Here is a 14097-nt window from a genome sequence, read left to right on the forward strand (position 1 = left end):
ATCAATATATATTTGTCGAATAGTATGTTAAGCTAAAGTTATATCTAATACCTAATACCTAATAGATTTACTGATCGTCTAGTCGAAAAGAGAAACAGTGATCAGTGCCAGCCAGGATTCTGTAATGACCGCACTAATATTCAAGTTTTCAGATACGGGAGCTAGAATTTAATCCCAGTGAAAAAATAATCACCAAATGTGACTATGACGGAGAATATAAAGGTGAACACTGCGAGGTCATCTATTGGCTGTAAATTAATGGATTTACAATTGCATTGCCGTTGAATTTCAGAACTACGAATATAATAGCACGAGGAAGAGCTAGAGGTACTTCGTGGTGTAACAGTCCAGAGTTTACTGCTTCATGCAAATGATTAAATGCCCAAATGCATGCTTTCCTAAGCATCTACTAATAAATTTGAATAGATTAGATATTAAATCACTACGCCGGTTTCATTGTTTACTCACAACTCTGGTCATTGTCTTATTATTTTATTCATTTCTACGATACTAATCGGATAAATATTTTTTACCAAAGTTTAGTACACTCTTAAATATTAATCGGTATTTTATCGATTGTACTGGCTAAAATATTGCATGACAAATTTATAATCAATAATCTGAAAATCAAGATCGACTGAGTAAACTTGTAATAAAGTTTCTGTCAAATCGCGTGATATGAAAGCTTTACATGTGATTTAGTCGAAACATTTACTGTCAATCAAAATATCCTTTTTTTTTTTTTTTTTTTTTTTTTTAATATCATATTTAAAATTAATTATTTATTTTAACCCCTTTTATTTTTTCAAAGTTTGTCTTTGCTCTCATTTAATTTCTTTCATCATCTTTCATTCAATCAACATCTTTATAACTCGAACAGATACTACAAGCTTCCAGCTTTACTAGTATTCAAGTTCGATGGATTTCCATCGAACTTAGTATAAGAGAGTAAACTCTCGACATATAGGGAAGATAGAGTGTCCATCTATTGGTTTGAATTAAAGATCTACAAGTCATGTCTAAAATTAATGTCATAATTTATTCAGTCAGCTTTTGACATTAAAAGGTTCGCTATCTCTATTCTAATCAAATCACTTTAACCTGTTTAATTATTGATAGTGAATTTAATTATTTTTGTCCATTATCATTTTTTTTAGATGACAATGCCGAAGAAAAAATGTAATTATCATTATACTGGACGATAAAAGCGTTTAACTAAAGTTTCAGTGCAAGGGATAAAAATATAACGTTAACTTTTACGTTAAAGTAATTACATCGGAGCTTAAAGTGTAAAAAAAGGATAGTTTGGCTAACTACTTAAGATAGTTTAATAGATTTAATTGCCTATTGGATTTAACTAACTAATTATCTATTTAAAAGTATCGCCTTTACTTTTAACCAATACTTTTAACTTTTAAAGTACTATGTTTAATAACGGCAGGTTCAATTTTAGTTAAATCGTTCCGTTAATATTAATTTAATTCAATGAAACTCCAGTATTGAATATTAATTAGCTTGATTAATTGATAAAAAATTTCATTGGACTTACCCTTTCGATGAGGTACAGCTTTCGATCCGTCAGTACCATCAGGACTGCTTTCCAGACATTTATGTTATCCTTATCAGCTACCCACACGGTGTCGCACAATTTGGGAAGTGTTTGAGCAAGACGTTCATCACGATCCTGCAATTATAAAATAGTTTTACAAAAAGGAGTTATTATAATTCATCTCAATGTTAATACGGTGAATTTCAACCGCGCATTTCAGAACGGAATGTTTAAAATTAGAGAAGTTCATAACTGTTATAACTTTTGAAAACTATTTGAAAAATTTAAACGATTTGGAATACTTTTTATTAACTTTTAAAACTAGTACAACTTTTACTCTATCTCCCAAGAATTTTATTTTATTTTTTAAATTATATAGTAATAAATATCTTACCGCGAGGTGTTCCCCTCTATTGAGCTCTTCTTCATCCTTTATCTTCAAGACCATATCCTCCGGAAAACTAGTCTAAAATAAAGAACGAGGTCATTTAGAGTAGAGAGATTATTTTAATCGAAAAAAAAAAAAAAAAATGAAAACTAATGTTATATATTCTGTGACGTTTTAATATCACACCTAACGTGAACCATCAACATTTTAACTTGGAAAGAAAGAAACAGCAATTACGTTTAACTTGAACGCGCAACCCAGTGAAAGTATATTACTTGCTAATCGAATTTTAATAGCCAGTACAGTGATGATCGACGTGTAATCTCGTGCTTGAATTTCACATACGCACTATTGCTTAAATATAATTGCAGCATACATATATTAATAATAATTATATTACTCATGCAGACAGTTGAATTTTTTACCTTGCGTCCGTCGGTTGTTCATTAATTTACAAAATTACAGTAATAATAAACGTGATTAATTAAATAAGATATTTCACAAGCGACAGATACAAATTTTTTGAGTAAAATATTATTTATATGTATATAATTTTAGCAATTTTTTAAAAATATTTATACACACATTTCCGACACCTTTACTCTACAGCAGTATACTATTTCTTTTTTTGTATATGCTTTTTCTCTCTGGCAATCTTGCTGATTATTCATGCAAGTTGTTCACCCCGGAAATTCGCATTTTTAGTGAGCGCAATATTCCTGCTCTACAAGGCACGCACACAAAGCTCGGTATGCTTGCAAGCTTACACTGGACGCGGCGAATAAGAACTTGTAAAAAAGACAAAGCGAAACGAAAGGTACATTGTACTATATATATATATATATATGGGGTAAAATAAAAGAAATAATGTGTTCTGACGGGTTGTCGACGTTATTCGCGTTAAAAAAATCCCTTCCACCCCGCAAAACTTACCATCTCACCGAGTGGAAATGATAGACTGAAAAAATGGCGCCGAAGGAAGTATACCGCGGCAATTACGGAAATTAAAACTCACACCCGCGTACTGAAAATTCTTTCAGACGCTTGTTCGGTCATCAGACTGGCACACAACTTTCTTACAGTCTTAAGACAAAAAGAGTATAAGGAAAAAGTGAATATAAATAAAGCTGGGATTTTAAAGAGGATAAAAAAAAAAAAAGAAAAGCCTCTTGAACAATTTAGCGAGAGAAGAAATAATAAATTGTGATTCTTAATTTGATGCTGTTGGTTTAAACAGTGACTGCTGAAATAATTATTTGGACTGTGAAATTTTTCAAAATTTAAATTAAAAAAAAAGTATTCAATGGAAACTGTGGAATGATAAATTTCTACAAATGTCTTAATAAAACATCCGGTATTAATTATTCAGTATAATTATAAATTCATTGAAAAAATTAAAAACTCCATTAGTCTACAGAAATATTTAATTACAGAAATGGATATTTCTTTTTCGTCTTAGAATGTATGAATAATAATTCTACATTAAACTTTTTAAACTTTAGAAGTTTCTTAACAAGTTTGACAACCAAGACGAGCTAATTGATCAGGATAGTTAATTAGTTTCAATTTGCAAGATCGCAGCGTTATCTATCGCAGTTTCAAGAACTGTTTTTAAAAATTGTGCTTATCTAGCGAAACATTATATCTTTCAATGTCTTCATCGAAACTGTTGTTACCGACAGCGAAAATTATTTGATAAAGTCAGAGAACTACTTTATCTCTAGCAATGTCTGAAAAAAAGTTTTATGCCGACCAAATCCTTCTTTACCACACGGTACCCCGATTTTTAGTCATTGAAAAGATAGAAATCGCGTGCACCGACCAACAGTTACCGATTAGCGACACAGATTACTGAATTACCGACTGTAGTCTAGAATTCTACTTTAACCAACCGATAACAAAGCTGATTTTTGCATTTGGTCAATAAGAAAGCGAACGCTTGGTACAGTGTAATGTAAACTTATCTTCCCTACTTCAAAATTTCCTAAAAAGAAGATAATATATCCAATTGACTTACCCTAGGATTGTTGACGTAGTCCTCAATGTCATCGGATACCAGTTTGAAGACAAATCTTCGGTCCTCGCTGCCTTCGAATCTTTCCCCTTCTCTGTGGACTACATAAATGTCTTCGTGATTCTCCAGGACTCTCTCTGCAAATAGCGAGAAAAAATAATTACATAAATTTTCTCAGAGCATATCAAATAAAACAAACACGTTTATCTGTTGATGTTGATAATTAATCAATTAACGCCAGACGGATTTATATCTGTAATTACTATTTAACCACTTAATTTATCTCGATAACCATCACTCGATGCCTCAATTAATTATCACATTTTTTTCTATAACACTACCAATTAAAATGTTACGCTAATTATGCAAACTAAATAATGTAACAAAAAAATACAAGTCAAGAATGAATAAATGAGTCGCGTGTAGTTTACCCAACACACGCGATTTTTTTAAGTTTCCGCTTCGGTCACACAACGCATCAATAGCACCGCCGTGTTTTATTATTAATTTTTTTTCTTACATTGTGAGTATTCTACATACTTGTAAGATCCCACGGAAAAAAACAACTTTATTAGATCCCTATTACTTCCTACTTTTTAATTTTTTTATATTCTCATCAACAGTCTATTAATTAATAAATTCATGAATGTTTGTTTTTTTTTTTATTTTCATTATTCCTTTTCTTTTTTATCGCCGTTAAGAAAGTAATTATCATTTTTCAAGCTACAAGATTGCAATTAGCATTTGTTACAATTTATAACTGAATGAGCATAGAGACGACCGTAATATAATGCAAAGAGAAACTGTAGTTTATGACGCAATTACACTGTTTATCGATACTAAGTACTAATTTATTTTATTAACTCAACTTTCAAAAGACAATTACCTGGACAATATTAAATAATAATGATAACAACAGCTAAACAGCAATAACATGAAGAAGATTGCTCTAAAATAGCTTTGAAGTAATTTATTAAACAGCTTACATCCGTCGCTACTGATAACGTTGAATAAATATTGAGGAAAACCTGTTCGTAATATTATTCTCAATACATTTAATACTTTTACTGGTATTTGACATATATACTGTTATGTTATGTGCAATACATTTGCACTCAACGACGCTAAAACACCGGAAGTCAAAGTCGTCTCGGCATTGACCAGGAACCAATTACGAGGAAGTCCTAAAGGAAATGCGTAATAATGCGCCGGACATCCTGCGTTATCCGATTATTCTGACACTTGTACTTATAAGAAATGACAAATCATCCTCGAGTTTCTGCAATCATTCCTTCTTTTTTACAGTCAACGCTCTCTGTATTTGACTCGCCCGTACAGGACCATTCTCTGTACTTGACTCGTCCTTGTCCATAAGATCTGTGTAAAATCGTCAAATACAGAGGAAGAATGTGGTCAAATACAGAGAGCGGTCAAATACAGAGAGGTCCAATACAGAGAGCGTCGACTGTATAAATTTTCAATCTTTAAAAAAACAATTGGAGATTGTTTTAAATTGCAAGGTTAATAGTTTCCGTTTTTAATAAAAAATAAGGAAAGACAAACGAGAGCTGAGCAACAAGAATGCGGTAATGAACTCTAGTCGATTTGTACGACACTTTGGCACCGTTTTCAATGACAGTGTTCTATTCACCAATAATTTTACCGAAGAATGGTTGAAAATTTTACACGGAAAAAAAAATTCTTAAACAAGAAATTTCACTTGGTTTAAATAAATTTTACTTGATTCGAGTTTCTTTTCATCTTAATTCAAGACAATGACCTTCAAAATTATTTTCTTGGTTCAAGAATTTTATTCTTGACCACTTATTTAATCTAGATATTTAAACAACACTCATTTATTTAAATTTTATTATTATTTATTGAATTTTGTAAAGCTGTTGAGCAAATTGGTTAAATCGGAATGATATTTTTTATGTTATTTATTTTTTATATTTTTTAAATTTAGAATAGATGATAATTAAATAGTTACTATAGCAATTACTAACATGATTAATAATAATGATACTAGTCAATATTGTTAATTTACCACTCTAATTGTATACTTTTAACTATTTCTGTATGTATATATAATGTACCCTTAATTATGTCTGTATGTTTTATAAGATTGCCATTCGGCCATTAGGCCTTGGCATAATAAAGCAAATCTATCTATCTATCTTGATTTAAGTTAATTTTTGTTGTGTTGATTTAAAAAAATAAATGTTAAATTTACACATAAAATTGTTAAATATTTAACACAAAAATTTTTAACACTAAGTTTTTTGACGCAATGACGCAAAATTTTTTTCTGTACACTTGGAAGCATATGTGACTTGGAAATTTTGTTTGTCATTCACTAATTCACTTTTATTATTGTGGATTTTGAAATATTTGTATTGGAATTGAATAAATTTTTTTAATGAATGAATAAGCTGTTTATGATTGAACTAAATTGATACGTAACTCGATCGAAAGATTTACAAGTATCACGATGAATCGGCGGTTTTTAAATAAAAAAAAAATAATTATTGTTTGTTTTGATGCAGATTGAAGGTGAAATTGTCTATCTGGTAATATTTTGAGATTATATATCAATTCCAACTCTAAAAACGAAAATTACAACGACCTCAAGAAATAATATGAAAATAACGAAAATACTCGCATTAAATATAATATTAATTTATTCATTCCAGTGATTAAATTCACTCTAGCATAATTTTAACCCGGCGTATTTACATTTTATTATATAAATATTAGTCGGCTAAATTTTGGTTCGATCAATAAGCTTTTTTTAAACGCCAACTAAGAGCTCGGTGATTTTATTTATTGGGCATCAGTATGCAACAGCTGTTTTCCGTGCAATAATTCATTGAAAATAATTTCTTTTTTTAGTGACTAATAATAAATAATAATAATAAAAGTTTTAATAAAATAAGCTTTTTTTGTTTCATGTTCTTCAATAAAAATCCTGACTTGACTTTTAATTTTCTCACATTTGGTTTTTAGAAGAAATAAAAAAACTTCCATTGAAATCGCAAAAAATAAACTCTCGTTTCATTTATAAATTTAACTCTACTCGCGTATGTAATCTTTACTACCGCGAGACTTTGTTAAAGGGGAAACCAAAAATGTGATGGTTATTACAGTTGTTAGCCATGAAAATTTTATAAAAAGTTTTTAAATCAAAAAAGCTTCATCGGTGCTTCTTTTATTTCTATTCAATACTGTTTTATCTCCAGTAGAAGCTATACAGCGCAGTATTCGGCGAGGTAATACATCAAGATGCTGTTTTAAAGAATTTATAACTTTTTTATGTACTAAACTTTACTATTTTTCTTAAAGATTCACACGGTATCAAATTTATTTATTCACACCAGAATTTATCTTAAATAAATTATTTTTCTTTTATATTTTTTCGTTCAATAAAACTACTGATTTATTATTTTTTTTCCAAGATAACTATTTTGATGAAAAAAATAATCTTATTAATAAAAAATAAATATTATTAATCACTAATTACTGGCTCACTCAAAATGCTAATTGAATATCGAGTTTCGGATATAAATATTAAGTTACTCTTAAAAATGAATAAACATTAAAATTTACCGATAGTGACATCAAGTTTTGGCCAAGTTTCGACGATTCTCCAGTCACTAGGCTTGAATTGATTCTTGATCCTCAGCAGTTCGCAAAGATTGTCAACTCGCAAATTTCTCTCAACCTCGACAATCGAATACGACTCGTCAACGTTGTGAAAGGTCATTTCAATCTGAAAAATAGTTATTAAAATTGTTAATTACTAGCAGTTAATGATTTTTGTTAAATTGCACTGTACTTTTTTAACTATTGACATTATTAAAGATATAAGCTCATCCCGATGTTACACTCATCAAGAGCTTTCATTTGAGTACCCACATGCATTTTCATATATATATATATATATATATATATATATATATATATATATATATATATATATATATAAAATATATGAAAAATTGATGTGAGTACTCAAATGAAAGGTCTCAATGAATGTAACATCGGGATGAGCTTATATCTTTAAAAATGTCAATAGTTCACAAGATACAAGGTCATTTCTTAATTATTGACATTTTTTAAGATATGAACTCATTTTGATGTTACACTCATTGAGACCTTTCATTTAAGTACCCACATGGTATTTTTTATATATTTTATATATATTGTATTTGTGAAATATATAAATATATAAAATATATGAAAAAATTGATGTGGGTACTCAAATGAAAGGTCTTGATGAGTGTAACATCGGGATGAGCATATATTTTTAAAAATGTCAATAGTTCACAAGATACAAGGTCATTTCTTAATTATTGACATTTTTTAAGATATGAACTCATTTTGATGTTACACTCATTGAGACCTTTCATTTAAGTACCCACATGGTATTTTTTATATATTTTATATATATTGTATTTGTGAAATATATAAATATATAAAATATATGAAAAATTGATGTGGGTACTCAAATGAAAGGTCTTGATGAGTGTAACATCGGGATGAGCATATATTTTTAAAAATGTCAATAGTTCACAAGATACAAGGTCATTTCTTAATTATTGACATTTTTTAAGATATGAACTCATTTTGATGTTACACTCATTGAGACCTTTCATTTAAGTACCCACATGGTATTTTTTATATATTTTATATATATTGTATTTGTGAAATATATAAATATATAAAATATATGAAAAATTGATGTGGGTACTCAAATGAAAGGTCTCGATGAGTGTAACATCGGGATAAGCTTATATTTTTAAAAATGTCAATAGTTCACAAGATACAAGGTCATTTCTTAATTATGTGTCTAGAAATAGAGAATTTTCAAATGCAGCCTAAATATTTATCATCATAAATTGACTATTGGTGAGAATGATATGAAACCATGAAAAGTAACAATAATATTTAGAAAAAAAAAGAATAACCTGTCTATCATCATCGGGAATTGTTTCATAGCCGCTTTTCCTTCTGAAGTCACGAAACCTGGTCTTAGATACATTTCTTGCCAGCGAGGAATAGCTCCAATTCCTGAAGGAAAGGTCTGAAGTAGTCATGGGAAACGTCACCGATACATTCTGTAGACATTCGCACATCTTAGGTATCCAATCTGGAAAAATATAAAAATTTGTTGATTTTATTGAAGTTAAATTACAATGATAAATACATAAGTAAATACACATATAAGCATAAATATTAAAATTAGCTGTGATAATTTAAAGTGTTTAATAAAAGAGTGAGTAAATTTAATCAAGCCATATAATTCAGGTGCCAAATAAAAAGCCCTCTTGTCCCAAATATTTAAATGTTTATACAATCTGGGCTTGACGCTTGACGATCACTGTCTTTACGTGACATTAAATCTTTTACGTACACCGGTGATCTTTTATATTGTATGTATTTTAAAAAAAGAGACAACACAAGTGCAAATGTGAATAAATAGACAATAATTTACGATTAAAAAGCCACTCATAATATTTAAATATTAAATTTATAATTATCTATTTCATATTTTTAACCTGAATATTGTTTGATAAAATTGATTGTTTTATCTTAACAAACATAATTATAAGAGTCAAAATGATGATGACTAAATTGTTGAGTTCTTCTAGTCCATAAAAAAATGTCAAGTTCTCCACCACTTAACTACTATTTTTATAAATCAAACTTATACTGACAATATCAGACACACGACACTTGTTTTTAATAAAAATAGGGAATTATTGCTCAAATATTAAAGGTAATTATTTAGAAAAAAAATAAAAATGGTCGAGTGTCAGCTGTTTTCATTATTACTAAAAGCTTCACTAACTGAAGTTTCATTTTTACCTCACTTCACTTCTCACCACTCGTGTTTCACACTGATTACTTTGTTCTTCATTAAAAAAAAATAAACTCGCGACAATTAATTTATTACGGAAAAAAAAATAAATAAATAACAAATATTACTGATACTTATGAAATAAAAATAACAAATAGACTGACATGTGTTTTATTTCTTATTTGAATTGAGACGTAGAAACGAAATAAATAACATTTGACAACGTAATTCCGAGAAATTTTTTCTTCGTTTTTTTCCACGAATTTATCGATCGGCTCTAGACTAAAATAATATTAACATCTTTACTCAGCCATCTCTAATGTCACTAACCCATATATTTAGCAAGTCATAACATGTATATTTACATTTTACGGATTTTATTTTTTATTTCTACTAGAATTGAATTTTGCGCGCGCAAGCGCGCGCCTGAGTATAGCATTTGTCTATATTTTCATGCTTATGATATATTCGACCAATCATGTTACGAATAGTTTGATGCCACATACATTTCATCTCAATTTTATTATGAGATATGAGATTTTTTATTTCTCTTATTTTTTATCCACAGATTCGATAGAATCTGGCGCCAAGTTCCGTTCAAATCTGCTGTAAACGGAGCGCCAGACTACCGACTGTGTTTACTGTAAGCAGAACGGTATTTTGAGGTTGCAAAATTTTATTTAATTCTACGGTACTTTTTTTTCCTAAATTGTATATTATAACAGTAATTCATACTTTATTTGACTGTTATTAATTAATTATATTCACTTATAACAATTAATCTACTTGAAATTATTAAATTTAATCAGCACAAACTATAGCAACGCAAAAATTTCGATCCTGACTTTTTTTTCGATGGGCAAAGTGATCTGCCACAGACTAAATAATTCGAGAATGCATATTAATCCTTCATTAGATGGGAAACCAGTTAAAAATAGATATTTCACAGCTTGCATCTACACCCGCCAGAGTGCGCTGGAATTATTTTTACATAAACTGTAGTTTCAAGGGGATAGTTTGCTATAAAAAATGCAACCAACGCGAGATTTAATTAAGTTGGTACCAATTGTAAATTTTTATTATAATTACAAAAAATACTAAAATCCGAACAAAAACAGTTTCACTGTAAAAAAATCGCGCCAAGTCCACGTTCATAAGACTATTAAGAAAAATTTGTTTTTTCTTTACAAAAATATATAAAATAAAAAAATTAAAAAATCTAAGTTACCGATATGATTGTTTATGATTTTCGGAAATTAAAAAAAAAATTTGTTATAAATTTAAAAATTAAGAAAAAAATTTTGGAACGTACTTGGTATGCGTCATTGTGTATTTCAATTTTTTTTAATTTTGCAACCGCGCACACTAAATACGTTCCAAACTTTTTTTTTAATTTTTAAATTTATAACAAAATTTTTTTTAATTTCCGAAAATCATAAACAATCATATCGGTTACTTGGATTTTTTAATTTTTTTATTTTATATATTTTTGTAAAGAAAAAAACAAATTTTTTTTTCTTAATAGTCTTATGAACGTGGACTTGGCGCGATTTTTTTACAGTGAAACTGTTTTTGTTCGGATTTGTATACTATCGCTCTAAACTCATTGCTCCCGCGCCCGAATTTTATTCTCTCGCGCTTTATAATAATAATGAAAATTAAATTAGCTGACATCTTAAAATTTTTATAATTTGTTCTATTGAAAAATTACACGTGCAATTTTTTAAAAATATTGTTTTAGAGTTAATTTACTTAATAAAAAAAAAAAAACAAAAATTGTTAAATGTCGGCTAATTTTAATATCATTAAATTAATAATAAAGTTAGCCGACATCTTTAATTTTTTGATTTTGCTTAAATTATTAAATTATAACTAAAAAATATTTTTGAGAAATTGCATTTATAGTTTTGGAAGTTTTTAATAAATTAAAAAATTTTTTTGTAATAATTCTTTAATAATGTTATGTCCAGACTGGACAAAAACGAATTTAATTTATTTTGGTCCTGGTGAATTATCACTAATAATTGATAAATAAATACGTTTTATCAAAGTGCGTATGTTATAAATTCTTCGAGCGTAATTTTTAATGTTGGGAAAATATATTTAATTTAACTTAAAACCTTTAAAATTGAAACGGTTACCTCTTATTTTTTTTTTTGGTTTGGATTTTTCTTTTATTAAGAAAAGTTTACATTTTTTCTCTCTCTCGCCCTCTATTGGACAAACGAAAGTATCTCTGTCATACTTGTACAACAAATGGAATCTTAAAACGCATTTTATGCATAAATAAATGAAAATTTTCCAAAAAAGCGCTTCGCTCTTCGACAAATAATTTAATTATCTATCGAAGAGCGAAGCGTTTTTTTTTTTCGAAATTTTATCACATACATGAGAAAAACACGTTTGAAAATCAACTATAAACCGCTCTTTCTTAGAATTTTTTTCGTTTCTGTTAAATACCAAACTTATCTTAATTACTTGGGTTCAGGTTACGTTTACTTTTAGTCTAGATAAACATAAAAAAAAAAGAGCCCATAAAAATTAGAAATTTCCAGGCCTCCTTCAAGAGCTGAACAGAACGTTTAACGCATTTCCATTGACAGTGCCCCTTTGTATCGTAAGGATACAAGGCCATAAAAATAAAATATGTTTCCTTAAGAAACAAAAATTAACTACATATATATTATTTTTTCTTTTAATTTTTTTTTATCTCTTTTTTTGGATATAACAATAAAAAAAAAATCATAAAAATTTTTAGATGGCTAAATTTATTTTCATTCGCGCTTTTTATTTTATTCAATTTAATTTTGTAATAAATATCACTTGTTCTTTTATTTTAATTAAAAACTGTAATTATTTTGTTAGTTTAATAAATTATTAACGTAATTATTAATTAAATAATATTATTAAATAATTATTAACCCGCGAAACACCCGCGATGTGACTGTTACCGAAGTGGAAGCCATAATGACTAATGCAAAATCGTTCGAGAATTTTCTTGGTGGTGTGATTTTCGACGCGCGCGCTGATTGGCCGAAAATTTGAATTTGACCAATTAAAAAATTAGTAACTAAAACAAGAACCGTTGAGATTATCAGCCAATAGAATTCAAATATTTTTTTTCAACCGCCAGCGACGCCTAGTGACTTTTGGAGAATTAAAATTTTGCAGTGTCATCATTGTTGTGGTGGTGAGGGTCCCAAAAATTAATTAATTTAATGGATAAAAAATAAATAACAATTAATTTTTATTAATGTATTTACAGAATTGATGAAAAATAAATACTAATAGATTAATAAGTCGAAAAAAATAGGGTGACGTTTATTGGACTGGAGTAAATAAGAGCGCGAGACAAACACAGCCTCGGGAGCTACGCAACAGCAACTGCAGAGACAAAGTAAAGGTATGAGACAAAACAATATGTAGTTAAGTGTGTAAAGAGGTGAATAAAAAATGAAGATATAATATTATAACAATAAATAAATGGGTTAGTGACTCGAGAGACGGTAGAGAGATGTATTTATATTACGTTGTGTAGAGGCGATCGATAAATTCGTGGAAATAATGTGAGAAAATTTCTCGGCACTTTTCTGTCAATACAAATGTTCTACTGCTAGTATATAAATAATAAATGACAGTTCTAATTATTATTTTTTTTATATAATACTAAAGTTTCTATTTTTTTATTTGTTTTTATTAAATTGAATCAAAAGAATATTTTTTAAAAATCACACTTAAAATTATTCAAGTTTTTTACAAATGAATTTTTTTTTAATTTTTTTGGAATAATTTTTACAATAAAAAAAATTATAAAAAATTTTTAGATCTCGGCTTATAATTTTTATTTTTTCTATCGGTAAATATTAAATGATTTTTTTTTCTGATCTATCAATAATCAACAGTTCAAGATACAAGTGAGGTGAAATATTTAGAAAGTAAAAATTAAATAATAATAAAGTTAGCCGACATTTTTAATTTTTTTATTTTGCTTAATTTATTAATTTATAACTAAAAAATATTTTTAAAAAATTGTACTTATAGTTTTTTAAGTTTTTAACAAATGAAAAATTTTTTTTTTACTTTTTTTTGTAATAATTCTTTAATAAAAAAATCACGTAAATTTTTAGATGTCGGGTAACTTTATTTTCATAAAATTAAACTTCATTTAGAGATAATGAAATCGGCAGACAAATATTTTTGTCTTCAAATTAACTTGAATATTTAATTTAATAATACTAAAATTAGCCGACGGTTTTAATTTTTTTAATTTCGCTTCATTTATTTTA

General features: G+C 28.0%; 2 protein-coding genes across 6 annotated transcripts in view; one reads left to right on the forward strand and one right to left on the reverse strand.

Annotated features, from left to right (window-relative positions):
- LOC123260574 (growth factor receptor-bound protein 10-like) overlaps positions 1-14097 on the reverse strand; it is a 221527-nt gene that overhangs the window by 157156 nt on the left and 50274 nt on the right. For 3 of the 4 annotated variants that reach the window (XM_044721739.1, XM_044721742.1, XM_044721740.1), the window contains 5 exons: positions 8919-9100; positions 7558-7720; positions 3955-4088; positions 1944-2015; positions 1550-1684 (listed from right to left, as the gene is read on the reverse strand). In XM_044721739.1, coding sequence (XP_044577674.1) covers positions 1550-1684; positions 1944-2015; positions 3955-4088; positions 7558-7720; positions 8919-9100 — 686 coding nt within the window. Of the gene's footprint in view, positions 1-1549; positions 1685-1943; positions 2016-3954; positions 4089-7557; positions 7721-8918; positions 9101-9819; positions 9921-14097 lie in introns of those variants that run through there. The other variant, XM_044721743.1, reaches the window with a different exon arrangement.
- LOC123260572 (SET and MYND domain-containing protein 4-like) overlaps positions 12755-14097 on the forward strand; it is an 87736-nt gene continuing 86393 nt past the window's right edge. The window contains exons 1-2 of one of the 2 annotated variants that reach the window (XM_044721735.1): positions 12755-13001; positions 13077-13214. The gene's annotated coding sequence lies outside the window, so the exon portion shown is untranslated. Of the gene's footprint in view, positions 13002-13061; positions 13215-14097 lie in introns of those variants that run through there. The other variant, XM_044721736.1, reaches the window with a different exon arrangement.

The sequence above is a fragment of the Cotesia glomerata genome, linkage group LG3, assembly GCF_020080835.1.
Source record: "Cotesia glomerata isolate CgM1 linkage group LG3, MPM_Cglom_v2.3, whole genome shotgun sequence".
Taxonomy (NCBI): Eukaryota; Metazoa; Arthropoda; class Insecta; order Hymenoptera; family Braconidae; genus Cotesia; species Cotesia glomerata.